Here is a 21571-nt window from a genome sequence, read left to right as displayed (position 1 = left end):
CTCCCAGACAGAGGTATTGGCAGAGGCCATTGTTCCTTTGCTGAGTGCTTCCCCACAGTCAGTAGGCAGGCACCATATCTGAGATACCTTCAACCTTGCTAATACTCTTCACCCTGTCCCAGTGATTCCCTGAGACCCTGCCCCACCCAACTTGTGGGTTCACTTAAGTCCTTTCCAGTGGCTTTTCCATACAAATAGCCTGTCTTGGCTCATGCTGCCAACTTTCCTAAAATCTTTCAACAAGCATCTGGCCTCTGTGTACCCTGTTACCCCCCCCTTTTTTTTTTAATATATATATGTTTTTTTATTGATTTCAGAGAGAGGAAGGGAGAGGGAGAGAGAGAGAGAAACATTAATGATGAGAGAGAATCATGGATCAGTTGTCTCCTGCATGCCCCACACTGGGGATTGAGCCCACAGCGCGGGCATATGCCCTGACTGGGAATCGAACCCTGATCTCCTGGTTCACAGGTCGACGCTCAACCACTGAGCCACACCAGCTGGGCCACCCTGTACCTCTTGCTAAGTGGCCTCAGGCATGGCGCTAGTGTCAGCTGGCCTTGTTTTACAGCTTGGCTTCTTCTGGGCACCTCTGAGCCCAGCACAAGTAGAGTAGCAACCATCTGCAGATCACTTTGTAGGTCATGCCAGGTGGCCCTGGGCAGAGCACAGGCAGTGGTTGACTTTGGCCTGCATATCCCAGGAGGCCATAGATCCAGTGCATCTGGTGGACAGCTTTAGACCACGCTGAAGCACTACCCAAACACCTCCATGAGCCACAAACTCAAGGTGTTGACTTGGCGGGTACCTGAGCCCTGCTGAAGTGAGTTCTGCTCCATGGGGTCAGCCCCTGCACAGCAGATCCTCCATGGTGGCTGTGGCCAGTCCTCACAGCCAATTGGCCTGGGGGATGGGTGGGTAAATCCACCCGCCCATTGATATGCCAATAGTAATCAAGGCTCAACTACAACAAGATGGTGCACAGAGCCCACATGGGGTGTGTGGGGGCCACATATGGAGTACCCAGCTGAGGTGACTGGGGAGGCTTCGCCACTGGGCTCTACATGACACCTACTACATAGGCCACTCTATTGAGACTGGGAGATATACCAGCCCTACATAGAAACAAACATAGGGAGGCAGCCAAAATAAGGAGACAAAGAGACATGTCCCAAATGAAAGAATAGAACAAAAACTACAGAAAAGGAACTAAACAAAATGGAGACAAGCAATCTACCAGATGCAGAGTTCAAAACACTGGTTATAATGATGCTCAATGAACTTAGGGGAAGAGTAGGGGAACTTAGAACTTCAACAAAGAGATAGGAAACATACATATGGAGATAGAAAAGCCCAGCTGGAGTGGCTCAGTTGGTTGAGCAATCTCCTGTGCACCAAAGGGTTGCTGATTTGATTCCTAGTCAGGCAGTCAGAACACATGCCTGGGTTTGATCCCCAGTCAGGGTGTGTGTGGAAGCCAACCGCTTGATGTTTCTCTCTTACATCGATGTTTCTCTCTTACATCGATGTTTCTCTCTCTCCTCCCTTCCTCTCTCTAAGCATGTCCTCGGGTGAGGATAAAAAAATGGAGATAGAAAGCATAAAAAAGAACCAGTCAGAAATGAAGAATATATGAACTGAAACGAAGAATACACTACAGGGAACCAACAATAGAGTAGATGAAGTAGAGAATCAAATCAGTGAGTTGGAAGACAAGGAAGCAGAAAACACCCAATTGGAACATCCGAAAGAAAAAAGAATTAAAATGAAAAATGAGGATCGCATAAGGAGCCTCTGGGACAACTTCAAGCATAACACCATCTGCATCATTGGGGTGCCAAAAGGAGAAGAGAGAGCAAGAAATTGAAAACTTATATGAAAAAATAATGTTGGAAAACTTCCCTAACTAGGTGAAGGAAATAGACATACAAGTCCAGGAAGCATAGAGAGCCCCAAACAAGATGAACCCAAAAAGGCCCACATCAAGACAAATCATAATTAAAATGCCAAAGATTAAAGTCAAAGACTCTTAAAAGCAGCAAGAGAAAAGCAGTTAGACCCTGGCCGGGTGGTTCAGCTGGTTGTAGCATTGTCCCGTACACCAAAAGGTTGTGGGTTCGATTCCCTCTCAGGGCACATACCTAGGTTGTGGGTTTGATCCCTGGTTGGGGCGCATATCGGAGATGATATTTATTTCTCTCTTCCTCTCTCTAAAATTCAATAAACATATCACTGCGTGAGAATTAAAACAAGAGAACAAAGCAGTTACTTACATACAAGGGAGCTCCCATAAGACTGTCAGCTGATTTCTTAACAGCACTTAGCAGGCCAGAAGGGAGTGGCAAAACATATTCAAAATGATGAAGAGCAAGGATCTACAACCAAGATTACTCTACCCAGCGCAACTATCATTTATCCTTTAGAATTAAAGGACAGATAAAAAGCTTCCCAGACAAGAAAAGGCGAAAGGAGTTCATCATCACCAAACCATTATTACAAGAAATGTTAAAGGGACTTCTTTAAGATGAAGAGGAAAACAAAAAAATGAAAAATGTGAATAATAAAATGGCAATATATAAACAATTACTTTAAATGCAAATGGATTAAATGCCCCAATCAAAAGAAGTACAGAGGCTGAATGGATAATAAGACCCTTACATATGCTGTCTACAAGAGACTCATTCTGGTCAAAAGGCAAACAGACTGAAAATAAAGGGATGGAAAAGACATTTCATGAAAATGGAAACAAACCAACAAAAGATATGGGGTAGTAGAACAAAACAACAACAAAATCTGGGATAGCAATACTTATACCAGACAAAATGGACTTTAAAATGAAGACTATAAAAAAAGAGGTGAACCCAGCAATTTCACTTCTGGGTATTTATTTGAAGAACCCAAAACACTAACTTGAAAATACATTTACATCCATATTTTTGTTTGTTTTTAAAGGGATTTATTTATTCACTAATTTATTTCTCACCTGAGGATATGTTGAGAGAGAGAAGAGAGAGAAAGAGAGAGAGAAAGAAAGAGAGAGACATCTATGGGGACCAAACCCACAACCTGGGTATGTGCCTTGACGAGAAATTGAACCCACGGCCTTAAGTGTACAGGACAATCTCTAACCACCTGAGCCACATCGGCCATATGTTTATTGAAGCATCTTATCTAATAAAAGAGTAATATGCAAATTGACTATCACTCCAACACACAAGATGGCTGCCCCCATGCGGACACAAGATAGCCACCACAAGATGGCCAGCAGGGGAGGGCAGTTGTGGGCGATCAGGCCAGCAGGGGAGGGCAGTTTGGAGGGACCAGGCCTGCAAGGGAGGGTAGTTAGGGGCGATCAAGCCTGAAGGGGAGGGCAGTTAGGGGTGACCAGGCCAGCAGAGGAGGGAAGTTGGGGGTGACTGGGCCTGCAGGGAAGGGCAGTTGGAGGGGACCCAGGCCTGCTGGGGAGAGCAGTTAGGGGGGAGCAGGCCTGCAGGGGAGGGAAGTTAGGGGGTGACCAGGCCTGCAGGGGAGGGCAGTTAGGGGTGACCAGGCCTGCAGGGGAGGGCAGTTAGGGGCAAACAGGCTGGCAGGGGAGCAGTTAGGCATCAATCAGGCTGTCAGGGGAGTGGTTAGGGGGTGATCAGGCTGGCAGGCAGAAGCAGTTAGGATCAATCAGGAAGGCAGGCAGGCAGGCAAGCAATTGGGAGCCAGCAGTCCTGGATTGTGAGAGGGATGTCCCAGGTTGGAGAGGGTGCAGGCTGGGCTGAGGGACACCCCCCCCATGCACGAATTTTGTGCACCAGGCCTCTAGTTATTTATAATAGCCAAGATATGGAAGCAACCTAAGTGTCTGTCAATAGATGAATGGATAAAGAAGAAGTGGTGCATATGTATAGAATGGAGTATGATTCAGTCATAAAAAATGAAATCTTGCCATCTGTAACAACCTGGATGGACCTAGAGGGTATTGTGTTGAATAAATAAGTCAAAGAAAGACAAATGCCAGATGATTTCACTTACATGTGGAATCTAAAAAACAAAATAAATGAGCAAGCAGAACAGAAACAGACTCACATACAGAGAACATTTTGACAGTTGCCAGCTGGGAAGGGGGTTAAGGGGCTGGGTGATAAAGTTGAAGTATAAATTGGTATTTACAGAATAGTCATGGGGATGTAAAAAGGGAATATAGTCAATAATATTTAATAACTCTGGTGTCAAATGGACACTAGATTTATGAGGGTGATCACTTCGTAAGTTATATAAATTTCTAATCATGGGGTTGTACACCTGGAACTAGTATAATATTGTACGTCAACTGTAATTAAAAATAAAAATTTATTTAAGCCAAAACCGGTTTGGCTCAGTGGATAGAGCGTCGGCCTGCGGACTGAAAGGTCCCAGGTTCGATTCCGGTCAAGGGCACGTAACTTGGTTGCGGGCACATCCCCAGTAGGAGGTGTGCAGGAGGCAGCTAATCGATGTTTCTCTCTCATCGATGTTTCTAACTCTCTATCCCTCTTCCTTCCTCTCTGTAAAAAATCAATAAAAATATATATTAAAAAAAATTTATTTAAAAAAGAAGACATGAAGAGCAACTAAAAGGTCAAACCCAAACTTACTGAAACTCACCCATAATTCAGACATTGCCTAGTTGATGATGGCATTTTATTAGTACAGTCGGCTGATAAAGGAGAATGCCTTGCCTGTCTTGCTTCTGTTCTTTATTTTAATTTTTATGTATTGATTTTAGATCGAGGAAGGGCGAGAAAGAGAGAGGGAACATTGATTTGTTGTTCCACTTATTTATGCGTTCATTGGTTGCTTCTTATATGCGCCCTTATCGGGGATCAAACCCATAACCTTGAACTACCCTGCCAGGGCCTTGCTTCTCTTACACTGAAAGCCTTGTCCCCTGGCCTGTTCTCTTTCGGCCTTGGCCCTGAGCTAACTTTGGGGTCAGACATAGGCAGGCAGCTCGGAGGGCTTTGTCCCAGTAACTTTGATGCATCCTCTGGGAGCTGCTGCCCCACCAGCCAGCTCGTTGTACTGAGGTCTCTGTGCAAGCACTGGCCACACAGATTGTTCAGGATTTGAGAGATTGATGGCATTAATAGCATGCATATTCAGCTCTAGCTGGTTTGGCTCAGTGGATAGAGCATCAGCCTGCAGACTGATGGGTCCTGCATTCAATTCCGATCAAGGGCACATGCCCGATTGAGGGCTCAATCTCCTGTAGGGGGTGTGCAGGAGGCAACCAATTAATGATTCTTTCTCATCATTGATGTTTCTATCTCTCCCTCTCCCTCACTCTCTGAAATCCATAAAAACATATTTTTAAAAATAGCATGCATGTTCAGCTTTGTCGCGGTGGCATTTTGGGCAGCTTGCATGTGTAACCACCATCCGTGTGAGAAAGTAGTGTGTTAAGAGGAAGTACCAGTTAGATCTGGTGTTTTCCCTTCTTTCCTCCCCTTCTGCTTTTGCAGTAGCTGAATTATATGTAATGAAATTCAAACCTCTATCTGCTTCATTGCCCCAGCTTACCCAAATTAAATCCCATAGTTAGAGAAGAGTGGCAGAGGCATGGTCTGGTCTTTCCATCAGTTGAGATGATTTGGGATTGAACCTGGCCCTAGACTGGGGTAAGCACTCAGCACAGATGGGGGAAGCTTTGGGTCTGGTGCTTTAGACACTTTTCTGGACTATTCAGGGCCTTGTTTCTCTTGATCATGGATCTTGAAGCTCAAAAGCATTTGGGAAGTTTGAGACAGTTGTTAACCCTGTCTTCCCCATTTACTGTAACTTTTTTCACTGGACTCACAGTAGCTTGGAAACCTTTCTTGCCTACCATGAGATTTTTTAAAGAAAACACCCATGGGAAATGCACTTCATACCTGTGCCTCCCTGAATTTTGGCGGGAAGGGGACCTTTGTTGTCATGGTGTGGACCTCTGAGTCTGTGCATTCCATTCTAGTGTCAGTGGCACGTGCTCTGCTATATTGGCTCGGCCCCTGTCACCTTGACTGAGAGATGACAAATAGCCTGCCTGATTTTGCTTCCCCTGTCAGCCTTAGTCCTTTGGGAGATGGGAGTGTTTTGAAGGCATGTGGAGTTTTAAACCTAGGAGGCCACATAGAGTGTGATGGTGGACACTGTCCCCTAAGGTCCTAAGGAGCTAAGGGTGACAGCCTCCCCCAGTGATGGTGTCAGGTAAGAGCTCTGGGAAGGGAGCTGATACAGCAGCATACTTCTTAATCCTCATTGGTGTTACCACCTTTTCTTTCTCAAGCCATCACTCATTACCTTCCAGCCTTTCTTACTTAGTTTTTTTTTTTCCTTCTTAATTCTGACCCAAGGGCATGTTCATTGATTTCAGAGAGAGAGAGAGAGAGAGAGAGAGAGAGAGAGAGAGAGAGAGAGAGAGAGAGAAAAGAGAAAGAGAGAGGAAGGAGAGAGAGAAACATCTATGGGGCAGGGGGGAGAGGTATCAGCATCTATCGGTTGCTTCTGTATACACCCTGACCTAGGATGGAACCTGCAGCCTAGGTATGTGCCCTGCCTGGGAATCAAACCAACAATCTTGTGGTGTATGGGACGATGGTCCAACCAACTGAGCCACACCAGCCAGAGCTCTCCCTTTCTCCTTTTTTCTTTGTGTTTTTACTTTTCTTTCTTCCCTTCCAGAGCTCTATGCTCTTTTCCTTCTATTTTCATTCTATAGTGGTATTGTTCTCAGTACTTTCACTTCTTTATGTGTTAGCAGGTGCTGGAACCACCCAGAGAAGCTGACTATAATCTGGGCATTATTTTTAATCTGAAATGATTCTAAGGCAGTGTATGCAAGTGTTGGGTTGGTTTAAATCCAGTGATTATAACCGGAAGGAACCCACCTTTTCCCAGTCTTACTCATTATGAAAAACCACAGAACAACATTCAAAGACTTTAATAAACGTTGGAATCTCACCTCTCATCCAGTTCTCATCTTTCCCACTCTCTTCTCTTTTGCTGTGTTTACACCTGTTTTTCTATATTATCATACACACTAGAGGACCGGTGTACGAGGGACCTCGGGAGGTTGGCCGCCAGCCCAGTTGGGGTGATCTGGTGGGGGGAGAGACTGAAGCCAGCCGGGGGGAGGGACCGTGGGAGGTTTGCCAGCTGTGGGAAGTTGGCTATGGAAGTGCACTGACCACCAGGGGGCAGCTCTGCATTGAGCACCTGCCCGCTGGTGGTCAGTGTGCATCATAGCGACTGGTTGACTGGTTGTTTGGTCATAACGGTTGCTTAGCCTTTTATATATATAGATAACTAGAGGCCTGGTGCATGAAAATTTGTGCACTCGGTGGGGGGTGCCTCAGCCTGGTCTGTGCCCTCTTGCAGTTTGGGACCCCTCAGGGATGTCCAACTGCCAGCTTAGGCCTGCTTTCCGAGGGATCGGGCCTAAGCTGGCAGTCAGACATCCCTCTGGCAGCCTGGGAGCCCTCGGGGGATGTCCACCTGACAGCTTAGGCCTGGCCCTACGTTCCTGCCACCCGCGTGGTCTTGATGCAACCTGTCCCTGTCTGGCTCACTAGTCATGTGCCACCTGCCTAGAGACCACTTTTATAACCCTCAAACAAAGCGAGGTTGACCAGATGGCTGGGTTGGTCCATTGTCATCACGGGATGGAGGCTAATGGTAATCTCAGGAATAGGGCACATGCAGCCGGCAGAGGGAAGTGAATGGTGGGCCTAAGCTGCAGTCGGACATCCTTAGCACTGCTGAGGAGGCAGGAAAGGCTCCCTCCACTGCCGTTGCGTTCGCACCCGTCAGCCTGGCTTGTGGCTGAGCGGAGCTCCCCCTGTGGGAGCACACTGATCACCAGGAGCAATTTCTGCGTTGAGTGTCTGCCCCCTGGTGGTCAGTGCGCGTCATAGTGCCCAGTCATTCTTGGTCATTCTGCAGTTAGGGTCAATTTTCATATTACCCTTTTATTATATAGGACTAGTAGCCCTGCACACAAATCCGTGCGTGAGTAGCTCGCTGCCCCGCCCTCCGGTAGCTCTCCGCTGGTCGTTAATGCCGCCACAGTGTAACAACCATTTGCACATTACCTCTTTATTATATAGGACTAGAGGCCCGGTGCACGAAATTCGTGCACTGTGTGTGTGTGGGGGTGTCCCTTAGCCCAACCTGCACCCTCTCCAATCTGGGACATCCCTCTCACAATCCGGGACTGCTGGCTCCCAACCCCTTACCTAATCACCCCCTAACCCCTCCCCTGCCAGCCTGATAGACGCCTAACTGCTCCCCTGCTGGCTCGATTGCCCCCCAACTGCCTGCCCCTGCCGGCCTGGTTGCCCCTAACTGCCCTTCCCTGAAGGCCTGGTCCCCCCCAACTGCCCTCTCCTGCTGGCCTGATGGCCCATAACTACCCTCCCCTACCAGCCATCTTTGACCACATGGGGATGGCCATCTTGTGCGATGATGTGAGGGTCAATTTGCATATTACCTCTTTATTATATAGGATAGTGTTGTCTTCACGTTTCTTTGCTCACTTAATCAACAGCAGGTTTTTATACTACATTGCTCCCTGCACGCTGTAAGACACCAACACATTGCCCTGGCCAGTGTGTTTCAGTTGGGCATCATCCTGTGCACCAAAAGGTTGCTGGTTCAATTCCCAGTCAGGGCACATGCCCAGGTTGCGGCTCGATCCCCAGTAGAGTGTGTGCAAAAGGAGGAAGCCCATCGATGTTTTTCTCACATCAGTGTTGCTCTCCCTCTCCCTTCCTCTCTCTCTAAATCAATTTGAGAATCTTAAAAACAAATAAGCAAACCACCAACATGTGTCAGCCTTTATAGCCCACATCTTAGTGGCTGCTTAATTCCTTCCCATCTGCCACCTTCCCTGGTTACTCTCTCTTCCCCACTGGAAGAGAGGTCCTGGACATGGTGGGAAGTGCGTGGGCTCAGCTGCTAACCAGGCTGGATCCAGGTGGGGCATTAACTTGCCACATGACACTGGACAAGGCAGTTAATAGCAATGTCTTGGGGATTTGATGGCCAGAATATGGAGGATCTTGTGTTGAGCCAAGGGCTTTGAACTTCCTGCCTATCATAGTGGGAGTGTCACTGGCCAGTTCTTTTCCAGCGGGGCTGGTCAATGTGCATTTCTGCATAGTCCCTTGGTGGCAGGTGGGGACAAAATCTGGGGCTGGGAAACCGGTTTGATGCTTGCATGTCTGGTGATTCATGATGAAATGCAGAGACTCCTGTTCTGATCTGGGGCCAGAGAATGATCTCACAGTAAAAGGGTGTCTTTCTTTGAGCTCCCAGACACATTGAATTCCATCGTTCAGCACATGGAAATCAACTCTGGGCTGCCACTCCTGCCTGAACAACCATGTTGTTGGTGTAGAAATTGGGATTTATTAAAGAGCATTAGCATTTCCTTTTTCTAAATCAAGTAAGTGTAATGTCTGTAGCTGAAAATAAACTGCAGTGTGTCTATAGAGGATATTTAAAGTGCAAATTTTTTCACTATTTTATATTTTGGTAATAAAATTGAGGGGTATGTCTACTTTTAACCAATATCTGGTTTTGTTTACAGATTCCCACTGGAAATCCATTATATGAATCATATTACAAGCAGGTAAGTTTCACTGGTATTTTTTTGGATGGAACTATAGAGTGAGTGACCCAGAAAGCACAGCCCTGTACAAAAGCCTGGCGTGGCCTCTGGTTGCTTCTGTTCTCTGGATTATCAGCCCTGTTAGTGTGGTGGATGCTGCCTTATCTGCTGCTCTGCTTCCTGAAGCTGCATCTCAGTGTCGCTCTCCCATTGCAGGTAGACCCAGCATACACAGGGAGAGTTGGAGCCAGTGAAGCTGCACTTTTTCTAAAGAAGTCTGGGCTCTCAGACATTATCCTTGGGAAGGTACGTCAAGACTGAGCGTGTTTCTGCAGCTGCCCTTGGGGCTTCTCCAGCAGGTGGAAGGATGTGCTCTGCCGACCCCTTTTCTTGGGGACAGGCCTCCTGGGAGTGGACAGGCCATTGCCACCCTCTGTAATAGGGCTGTAAAAGGTGGGTCCACATGCTCTGGTGGCAGCTGCTACTCGCTGCTTAGGTAGCAGACAAGGGGCCTGAGCATTTTAGGGGTCTTGACAACTTATGGATTTGTGTCAGCCTGGGAGCTGAATGGACCTGGGTGTTCTTGGGGCTCTGCGTGGACTGGCGGAGGGAGGGGCACAGGTCATTCACCTGCTACAAATTGGGGATTTCTCCAGCCTTCCCTTAAGATCTACATATAATGGTGGTGGCTCCTGTTTTGTGAATAAATGAGCAGCGATCAGCAGCCATACTCATGAGAATTTTTCTGTTTCTACAGATATGGGACTTGGCCGACCCAGAAGGTAAAGGGTTCTTGGACAAACAGGTATATACACGTATGCTCAGACCAAGTGGAAGGGCCGGGCCAGAGACCCCATGCTGTCCTCCTCTGCACTTCCTTCCTGTTTGAAACACTGACACGTGTCACTAGACAAAAGTGCAGTTGTCAAATTGTTAAAATGGGAAGATTTTCTTTATAAATAAAGGCCTTTTGTTGAACATTTGGAACCATCTTTCATGGTTAGCTTATCTTTTCATATTTTGTGTGCTTACAAGTGATTAAAATGTTTTCAAAAACATTATGAAACAACTTGCGACTCTCATGGAAGTTGCAGAAATGTTTCAGAGTTCTCGTGTCTCCTTCCTCAGCTCCCCCAGTGAGAGCTGCTTATGTCACTCCAGCATAATGATCAGAGCCAAGGCAGTACTAAACCAGTAAGAGACCTTACGCACAGCTGACCAGTTTTATAAGCACTTCTTTGGGTATTTTTGGTGTGTGTCGTTCTGTATCATGTTATCACATGCATAGATTCACATAACCATCACCACAGTCAGGACATAGACCTGCCCCAGCACCACAGTGAATCAATCCCTCACCTGCTGCCCTTGGTAGTCACACCCTACTCCCTGGCAACCGCTGGTTCCTTCTCCATTTCAATTTCATCATTTCAAGAATGTTCTATAAATGGAAATTTATAGTACTTACAAATATTAAATGGTCATATTTTAATTTAGCTCAGCTTTTCCCTAAACTGCATTCTAAGGGATGTTGTTCCTGGTATCTCACAGTTTAGGATCTGATCCATCAGGAAAGCATCAGCCACTATTCCTTCCTTCCTTGAGGTTCACACTGTATATCTGCATGTATAAGGTCTGAATATCCTCAATGGAAAGAAGCCTGTTACCTTTTCCTAATTTAGTCCCCCTAAACTTATGCCCCCCCCCCTTTTAAAATATATTTTTTATTGATTTCAGAGAGGAAGGGAGAGGGAGAGAGAAATAGAAACATCAATGATGAGAGAGAATCATTGATTGGCTGCCTTCTACTGGGGATTGAGCCCGAAATGCAGGCGTGGGCCCTTGACCAGAATCGAACCCAGGACCCTTCAGTCCACAGGACGACACTCTATCCACTGAGCCAAACTGGCTAGGGCTTATGTCCCCTTTTATTTGACACACTCCACGGGCATTCTGTGGCCAGCAGCCTGAGGAAGACTGATCTATTTCTTATCTCTTTGAAGACATTAAAAAATACTGTAATTGTAGTTTTAAAACAGTCCATGTTAAAAACAAACATAAAATACTAAGAAAAATAAAATAGTCTATGTTGTTGATCCAGTTGATCAATTAAAAAAAATTAGGTGATGCTGCATGAGTTCACTAAGCCTGTGGTGAGGCTTGTTCAGGGTTAGGAGGAGGGCAGGGAAGAGCCAAGGCTGCGGATTGCCTAGTTCAGGTTCTTTGTCCCTACATGGGAGGTGAAGTCCACCTTGGGCCATGACAGGTGGAGGTGGGAGGGCAGGGGATGCCCTGTTCAGTGAGGCCAGCCAAGGGGATCACAGGAATCCTGAATGTAAATTCCCAAATAGCTGTATCTATTTCAAACCATTTTTAAAAAGTCACACATATGAGCCATAATTCATAGTCTTAAACATGTTAAGCTTGCTAGTTATATAATCTAGCATTTCCTAAGTGTTGGGAGCTGATTATTATTATTATTTTTTTAAATACATTTTATTGATATTTCACAGAGAGTAAGGGAGAGGGATAGAGAGCTAGAAACATCGATGAGAGAGAAACATCGATCAGCTGCCTCCTGCACACCTCCCACTGAGGATGTGCCCGCCTTGACCGGAATCGAACCCGGGACCTTTCAGTCCGTAGGCCGATGCTCTATCCACTGAGCCAAACCGGTTTTCGGCGGGAGCTGATTATTTTTGAAAATACATTTATTTGAAATGTTACAGCATTCAGAATGCAAATGGGCTAAGTCTGTTTTAGCATATTCATTTAAACAATGCTCCCAGTTCACCTTGACACTGTAAGTGACTTTTGCACATGCAGTCTCTGTTGATGTGAACTGACATCCCTCTTTCCCTAAAGCCTGCTGCCACAGTCAGCTCTTCCTCTGCTGCCACTGCCAGCTGGGTAGGATTCATATATCCTCCTTTTGGATTTGCAGGGTTTCTATGTTGCACTGAGATTAGTGGCCTGTGCACAGAGTGGCCACGAAGTTACCTTGAGCAATCTGAATTTGAACATGCCACCGCCTAAATTCGTAAGTGTCAAAATCCTTCCAATTCACCTTGTAATACCACCCATGTATCTATCTGTCTGCTTGCCTCTCTCTCCATGTTTTCTTTCTCCCTTTTCTGAGATGAAATTCACATAACCTAAAATTATGAACAATTTTGTGACATTTCATGCATTCACAATATTGTGCAACCATTACCTCTACCTAGTTCTAGAACATTTTCATCACCGCAAAAGGAAACCCTCTACCCATTAAGTAATCACTTCCTATTTCCCCTTCCCCAGCCACTGGCAGCCACTAATCTGCTTCTGTCTCTGGGTTTGCCCGTTCTAGACATTTTATGGAATCATATACATCTGACTTCTTTCACTCAGCATAATGTCAAGATTCATTCACTTTGTAGTGTGTGTCAATGCTTCATTCCTTTTCATGGCTGAGAAAGATTGCATTGTATGGCCCACCCATTTGTTGAATCTGTTCATCTGCTAGTGGACATAAAAATTCATATACAAGGATTTGCACACCTGTTTTCACTTCTTTTCAGTGCATACCTAGGAGTAGAATTGTTGGGTCTTATGGTCATTGTGTTTAACTTTTTGATGTCTTCCCCCTTCATTTTAATATTTATTTTGAGAGTATGTTTATTAAAGCTGGGGACAGTGAAACAAGGAAGGGCCTTGGATATAGGACGCAACAGGAGAGAGACTACATGGGGCTGCTTTGGCTCTAGAAACGTTATGGGAAAGAACTGAGCCAAGGGGGGGCGGGCTGCTGTCAGCTCACTGGAAAGTCAGAGAAAAGGGGGCCTTGGAGACAGGTTCAGGGGGTTAGCCCGGGATGAGCTGTCATTGCCCATTGCTTCCCTGGTTGCAAGTCTCCTGGGGTCCCTTAAAGTTTAGGAGATGCATGCCTGAGAGGGAAGAAGAGGCGGGAGGGAACAGTGTGGGTATGTTCCCAAGAGGGCGAGCGCGCCAGGTCTTCCCCTGTTTTGAAAGCACTTTGAAATGTGTATCCTTAACATAAACACATCCTCCTGTAATTTAATTCTATGTCAGTCACAGCAGATTCTTTCTCTTTCCCCCCCAGCATGACACCAGCAGCCCTTTGATGGTCACGCCTCCTTCTGCAGAGGCTCTTTGGGCTGTGAGGGTAAGTGACAGGGGTGACACCCCTTGGCTGTCCTTCATGTGCAGTTTAGCCATTTATAATGTTGATTCAAATATTTTTGTCATCTACTCTATTTCAGAGTGAGTATGCCATAGAATTGGGATGAAATACTTTTTCAAATGAAAGTCTTTAGAGCAGCTATGGCCTTGCATTTCTAGGTCATGTTCTGTGGTTTTTGCTGCTTGGATTGGTTAGAGGGGAAATTGTGAGAACTTGGAAACTTTAGGACCTCCAGCATGTCTTTGCAACTCTATCATTTCCAGCTGGCTTATGTGTTATCACTCTTCCTTCTCTGATGCTTTCATTGCTTTTTGAAGCTTCTCTCAGCACATAAACTTTTAAGAAAGAGATGTTATCGCTGGAAAGCTGTGTTACTGCTTCTAGAAAGAAAAAAATGAGTGGTGTCTTCCAGTAAGTGCAGAATTACTCCTAAAGGAAATGCACATGGGGATGCAGAGATGGTCCCTCAGATAATGATGAGACTTCCTCACTCCCACTCACTGTGAGAGGATTGTCACATTTCCTCACTTTTATTTGGCTTAAATACTGACATTAACAACAGTCTTGCTATAAAATATCAACCCCCTCCAGCCCCCAAGTGCTTCTTTTCTGTTTTTACGTAGTTGGTCTGTTCTCTCCTTGGAAAGGTTTAGATGGAGAGAGGTCTGTGCAGAGACAGGGCAGGTGGAAGCCTCATGTGACCAAGGAGTTGTGAAGTTTCCTCTGTGAGCAATCGAGCAGTTTGCTGGTGGTGATCCCAGTAGCAAAGGACTTTTTCTTTATCCATCGTTCAGTTGCATGATGTTTGCTTTGAAAAAGGGCTGCTTTGTCATGAAAAATGGCACCAAAGAGATCTTATTCCTTAAACATTTCTGGTCTCTTTCTGGTGGGAGCCGTGTGGAGGCCTCAGGAAGAAGGCTTGAAGCTGAAGAGCCTTTGAGGCCTTGAGGAGGTAGGCAGTCAGGGTAGAAGTGGGGCTGGGATGGGGTAGACTGTTTTCAAGAGAGACTCCATTCAGTGAGAACAGTGACAAACTAACCTGAAGTGCCAAGTGTTCTTTTCTGTTGTGAAAGTTTCTGGATTTCTTGAAGCACCAAATCACTGAGCCTGACAGGTCAGCGGGAGAAGCCCAACGCTCAAGGCAGATATTGAGTGTTTGGCTTCTTATCGCTCACAGTGACTCATATGTGCAGTGTCTGGTCATCTTCTTGTTTCTGTTCTTCTTTTTATTGTGATAAAATTCACATAACAAAGTTCACCATCTTAGTGATTTTTAATTTATAGTTCAGTTATATTAAGTACATTCACATTGTGCAGCCATCATCACTGTTCATTCTTAGAACTTATTCATATTCTAAACACAAACTGTGTCTCCATTTAACACTAACTCCCCATTTGCTTCTCTCAGCTCCCAACACCCACCATTCTACTTTCTGTCTTTGTGAGTTTGACCACTTTAGGGACCTCATATAAGTGGAATTACACAGAATTTGTCCTTGGTGTCTGGCTTATTTCACTTAGCATAATGTCCTCCAGACTCATCCATACTGAAGCTTATGTCAGAATTTCCTCCTTTTTAAGATTGAATGATACACTGGAATATGAACCACATTTTGCTGCTTCTTTCTTTTTTTGATGAACACTTGTTGAGAGTGTTTTCTTAGGGCCCCCAGTGGTTTCAGCTTGTAGTCAGAGCGGGTGGTGAGAGGTCTTTGGTCCCCTGGTTGCAATTACTGCAGGCTCTATTTCTGCAGGAGGTCTATTGGAATCTCCCACCCAAAACCTCCTCACCAGCAGCCCCCTTTACATGCTGTCCTCATGTCATATTTCAAAATAGCAGGAGCTACTGCTCTGCCCAGACCTTCACTCTGTTCATGAGGAATTTTTATTATTTATTATTTTACTGTTAGACACAGGGAACTTCCTAGTTTAATGCTGATTTGGATAACTAGTTACTTAAATCTTTGTTTTATTTTTATTTATTTTTAAATTTTTTTTATTAAGGTATTATATGTGTACATATCTTACCATTGTTGCGCCCCCCCCCACTCCCATACATGCCCTCACCCCCCAATATTTTGCATCCGTTGGTTACTCTTATATGTTTTATTTTTTAAAATATATTTTTATTAATTTCAGAGAGGAAGGAAAAGGGAGAGAGAGATGGAAACATCAGTGATGAGAGAGAATCATTGCTGCTTCCTGCACACCCCATATTGAGGATTGAGCCTGCAACCCAGGCATGTGCCCTTGACCAGAATCGAACCAGGGACCCTTTAATCCGCAGGCCGATGCTCTATCCACTAAGCCAAACTGGCTAGGCCTAATATATTTTTATTGATTTTAGAGAGAGGAAGAGGGAGGTATAGAGAGAGAGAAACATCGATGAGAGAAAAACATTGATCGGCTGCTTCCTGCACAACCCCCCCTCCTGGGGATCGAGCCTGCAGACTAGGCACATGCCCTGACTGAGAATCGAACCATGACCTCCTGATTCATGGGCCGAAGCTCAACCACTGAGCTACGCTGTCCGGGCAAATCTTTGGTTTACTTTTATATTTGTTTTTTTAATTCTGTTAGTTCTGTAGATTGATATCCAGATTTAGTTCCTTATCTTAAAGAACTAAAATCCATGCATGCTCTTGTCCTGGGACACAGGTGAAGTGATCTTTATCTCCCTGGCAGCCCCTGGGGTCAGATCCTCTCTCTCCCATTGATCTTGACTGACAGATCCATGGGTATCAGAGGTTTCTTGCAGGGCATAAGTTCATTCTGGAACTGCTGTAAGACTGTCTTGTGCATTTAGATGAGGCCTGGGGTGAATCCTCGTCCGCTTTCATTGAACTTCCAGCTCGCTTTAGACTCTCCCACAGGCCCACTTTTTTACTCACTTGGGCTATTTTTTTTTACAACTAGGTGGAAGAAAAGGCAAAATTCGATGGAATTTTCGAAAGCTTGTTACCCATAAATGGCTTGCTCTCTGGAGACAAAGTTAAGCCGGTTCTCATGAACTCAAAGTTGCCTCTTGATGTTCTGGGCAGGGTAAGTGGTTTCTCACCTCCTGCAAGGCTGCAGATTCTGCTGGCCCCCTGTTTGCTGTCCACAGACACTTCTAGGCTTTAGACATGGCTCATTCAGGTGGCAGACTACAGGATGAGAAGGCCATGCTGTGATAGCATGATCAGAAGCAGCCTGGCATGCTGGGTAGTGCAATTCTACTACCAGGGGACATGAGCAATGTCTGGAGACAGTTTGGCCTGTCCCACCTGGCTTGGGTGCTGTTGGCATCATTTGGATGGAGGCCAGAGGTGCTGCACAACACCCTGCAGTCCCTAGGATGCCCCACAAAGAATGATTTGGCCCATGTCAGGGGGAAGCCCTGGGCACAGGGAGGACTGTAGAGGCAGGAAGGCCCATTCCTATACTGGTTCCCCCACACATACACTGTATCTTTGGGAAAGTTACTTTTCTGCTTCCTAAATGAAAAGGCATAAAGCACTCAGCCCATTACTGAACACTTTATTTTTTTTATTTTTTACTAACATCTAGAAATTCCACCAAGTCATTAGTACTAGTTATAGTGAAGCTTTAAAATTAGCTCATGTCTTATGAAAATGGTTTCATTATTAAAATTTCTTATACCCATTTTCAGGGACCTTAATGACTTCAATGTTTTTAAGGCTTGTAACATGACTTTATTATTGCCAGCTTTTCTGAACACCTTTAAGAGAGTATTCCTATGCTTGAGGGGACTATGAATACTTTGGTGTCCCTAGAGTTCAAGGTGGAGTCCCAGGAGGCTGGACTGGGGTGCAGGACCTGTTAAGGGTATCGGGGACTCTGTGTGCCAGACTGAGGAACTGTCAGCAGGGCATCGTAGTGTCAGAGTTTATTCTAGAGCAGTCCCTATGGTTTACCCTGGGGATAGTACTAAAGGCAGGGAGGCCACCTGGAAGCTCTGGCCTCTGGAATGTTTGAGAGGTCATAGCCAAGGACACAGCAGGGTGGAGAGCTAACTTGGGTCAGTGCCTCAATTGTGCTTTAAAAAATCTGGCACGTGGCCTTTTTCTAGGAAGTCATACCTGTCTGCCTGGTCTTCAGGTTCTAGGTAAGCCTAGCACCTGACTCACCATCTGCTGATGGGAGAGGAGATGAGACACCACAGACCTGCTCAACCACATGTCCATGACCCTGTGCATTGAGAATAGGGGTGGGAGCTGGTGTGTGTGTGGGGGGGTGGGGGAGAGGGGGTTGGGGTGGGGTAGGAGGTCTTATGTTTAGAGCAACACCTGTGCCAAAAACAAACTATCTTTCTAGCTAAGATTTCTTTGTGAGGTGATAAAGAAAAAAATCGGGAGGATGTGATTACAATCATGATCATTTGTTAGAGAAAATCATGAACATGATATGACATAATGGTTCTTGGAACTCATAATACTTCATTGGATGATGGTTTTTCAGAGAATCTGCAGATTGGTTCTTAATGCATTTTGATTGCCTTGTTTTAACTTGAGCATGTACTCAGAATATGAGTTCTGGTGGGCTCTCTTGCTGTACACCAGCCCTTCCTCCCCCAGTAAGCCTTGGTACGTCCCACCCCCCAGTAAGCCTTGCTGCTCTTTCCCTTGCAGGTCTGGGACCTCAGTGACATTGACAAGGATGGACATCTGGACAGAGATGAGTTTGCTGTGGTAGGCCCCCACTGTGACTCTCTTTCCTCACTCTGTTGTGCCTCTCATGGTGTGGGGAAGGGTTCTGGACTTACTTTTTTCTTTAATTTTTAAAAATGTTTATTTAGAATCCTCCCTGAGCCCAGCCTGCACCCTCTCATAGCCCGGGAGCCCTTGGGACATGTCCGACTGCCAGCTTAGGCTTGCTCCCCGCAACATCCTTAGCACTGCCCCGCCACCGCTGCTGCGCTCGCCAGCTGTGAGTGCGACTTCTGGCTGAGTGGCACTCTCCCTGTAGGAGTGCACTGACCACCAGGGTGCAGCTCCTGCATTGAGCATCTGCCCCCTGGTGGTCACTGCGCATCATAGCGACCGGTTGTTCCACCGCTTGGTCGATTTGCATATTAAACTTTTATTATATAGGATAATTTAGATTTAAAGAAAAGTTATAGTAAATACCCTTCCCTCAGATTCTATTTTACCGCATTTATCTTTTTTTCCTCCCTTCCTCCCTCTCTCTAAGAGTAGATGTATTATATGTGTACACATCCATGAATTTTTCCTTTGGACCATTTTGGAGTAAGTTACAGACTCAATACCTTTTAAACCCAAAATACTTTAGTGTGTGTTTCTTAAAACCAAGGAATTTTCTTACATAACCACTTTCCATTTCAGAACCAGGAAATGAGCTTTGAAATTAATTTATTATAGTAATTATTATTATAGTTATACACTTAGTGGCCAGATTATTATGATCTCTCAGTGTATATCCTAGAAAGGCTGACATGCAAATTGTCCCCTTGACCAGGAGTTTGACCAGCAGGCAGGCTGGCCAATCGCCCATGTCCCCTCCCCCTGGCCAGGCTGGCCGGACCCCACCCATGCACGAATTCATGCACCGGGCCTCTCTCTCTCTCACACACACACACACACACACACACACACACACACACACACACACGAGTGGCCAGATTATTATGCGTTCAGAGATCATAATAATCTGGCCACTCAGTGTATATTACTATATATATATTTTAAATATTTTTATTGATTTTAGAGATAGGAAGGGAGAGGGAGAGAGAAACATCAATGATGAGAGAGAATCATTGATCGGCTGCCTCCTGTAAGCCCCCTACTGGGGATTGAGCTCACAACCTGGGTATGTGCCCTGACCTGGAATTGAACCCTGACCTCCTGGTTCATGGGTTGACACTCAACCACTAAGCTTACCAGTCAGGCTATATTACTATATTATATCATCTACTATATAATCTAAGGAAATTATTCATATTTTTGCCAATTTTCCACACAATGTCCTTTGTAGTAAAAGAGACTCCAGCCTGGTATGTTATGTTCTGTAACCCTGTTTCTTTTGTGTCCTCTAATCTGGGGCAGCTCTGTCTGTCTTCATGTCTCATGGCCACATGGGCATTTGAAGAGGGCATTTTGTAGCCTGTCCCTCGGTATGGGCTTGTCTCTTGTTCTCTCTGATGGCCCAGGCCATGCACCTTTATGGGATAGGACATGCACAGAGGTGATGTGTGTTCTCCTGGGGTATCCATAGGACATGTGATGTCTTATGGCAAGTCATCTATAGAACGTGTGATGTCTTATTACATGTCATTACGACAGTGTCCATTCTTGATTGAGGTCAGGGTGGAGGTTGCTGTAGTTATTCTTTTTCTTCGTGTTTGGTCTCTTGTGAGAGACACTTGGAGACTGAACAGCCTAATACCCCTCTGATTCTCACCTGCTCGTTCTCCCATTCTCCCAGGAGTTTATCAGTTAGGATTCTGGTGGTTGCAGGTGGTGATCTTGTAATTCCATCATTCCTTGCACATTTTTTAGCTAGCCTTCTATCGTCAGGAATTTGTATCAGAGTGGACTATGGATGTGTCCTCTACTTCACAGTTTGTAATCCTTTACTGGCCTGACTTACTTTGCCCAGTGGCAGCTCCTCCCAGTTGACTCCTTTGTCATTTGGTCATATCCCATCATTCTCTGACCAGTTGTTTCCTCATGGCACAATAAGACCCTCCTGGCTCCCCCATACCAGCCCTTTTTCCAGGGCATCCCAGTCCTTGTAGTGGAGAATGTTGTTGGAAACCAGGATCTGTGCACTGGGGTGCTCAGTACCCCTGGGGTGCTCCTGCTCCACGTCGGCTTCTGTCTGGGCCTAAACCCTCTTCTCCTTTTAGTGACAGCAGTGGAGCTGTGTGTAGATAGGGCTCTTCTGTCCTATGAGCTACCTTCCCATGTAGCTGCCCTCCCTGCACACCCCTGCAGTGACCCATCTGCTTCTTTAGCTGCCCGGTGGGCTGGGCTGACCTCTCCTTGAGCCTGCCTTCTTCATCCTGTGTACCTGTCAGCCTGTCCCTCCTCTTCTGCCTCTCTTCCTTCTACCTCATCCCCATGTTGGACCTTTCTCTCTCCCATTCATAGGATTTATTCACTTACCTCATTGCATTAAATCTCAAAGAATAAAGTAGTCCCTTGTAGTTAAGGCTTTAGTAAACAGTAATTAAGTTCAAAGGTTTCCCCCCTCCTGCCCCCAAAGAACAAAATAAAAACAACAACAAAACCCACAATTGTGAATTATCTGGGAATACCCAACCATATCCCTCTGTTCTAGGAATTTTAAACATCTTTAAAATGTGATTTTTACAACATATAAATGAATTGAAGCTTCTTACTATCTTTTCTATATTATGTGTATAAAGCCTTCGAGATTTTAAACTTATAGGTTAAATCTAAACCATTTTACAAGGGAATTACAGATTTCTCTTACCATCCCCCTTCATAATCCCTTATACCAGGAGTGGGGAACGTCCGGCCTGAGGCCATATAAGACCCATGAAATCATTTGATCTGGCCCTGCCAAGGCATTAGGGGTGAGTTAATTAAATGTTTGACCAAATATAGCAGGCTAATTTTATTTTATTATGAATTTAGCTTTTATTCAAAATTAAATAAGCAAAAGCAAGTTTTTCATAAACTTTCACAAATTATTTACATAAAAGAAAGTTAATAGAGACAGTCCTAAAGCTGGCTAATTTTTAAGTTGCTAATTTTGTATGGCTCACAAATGATGTTATAGCTATCCAA

General features: G+C 45.3%; 1 protein-coding gene across 6 annotated transcripts in view; it reads left to right on the top strand.

Moving 5' to 3' along the window:
- The window catches only part of EPS15L1 (epidermal growth factor receptor pathway substrate 15 like 1), a 113107-nt gene that overhangs the window by 17696 nt on the left and 73840 nt on the right, over positions 1-21571 (top strand). For all 6 annotated transcript variants that reach the window (XR_013960785.1, XM_080671865.1, XM_080671864.1 and 3 more), the window contains exons 2-8: positions 9596-9637; positions 9833-9922; positions 10374-10421; positions 12558-12653; positions 13716-13778; positions 16713-16838; positions 18428-18487. Coding sequence is in view for 5 of the 6 variants with exons in the window: in XM_080671865.1 (XP_080527991.1) it covers positions 9596-9637; positions 9833-9922; positions 10374-10421; positions 12558-12653; positions 13716-13778; positions 16713-16838; positions 18428-18487 (525 nt within the window). In the remaining variant the exon portion in view is untranslated. The remainder of the gene's footprint in view (positions 1-9595; positions 9638-9832; positions 9923-10373; positions 10422-12557; positions 12654-13715; positions 13779-16712; positions 16839-18427; positions 18488-21571) is intronic.

Source organism: Plecotus auritus (assembly GCF_963455305.1).
Source record: "Plecotus auritus genome assembly, chromosome: 6".
Taxonomy (NCBI): Eukaryota; Metazoa; Chordata; class Mammalia; order Chiroptera; family Vespertilionidae; genus Plecotus; species Plecotus auritus.
The sequence above is the reverse complement of the archived record's forward strand: the minus strand, read 5'-3'. Positions and strand labels throughout refer to the sequence as shown.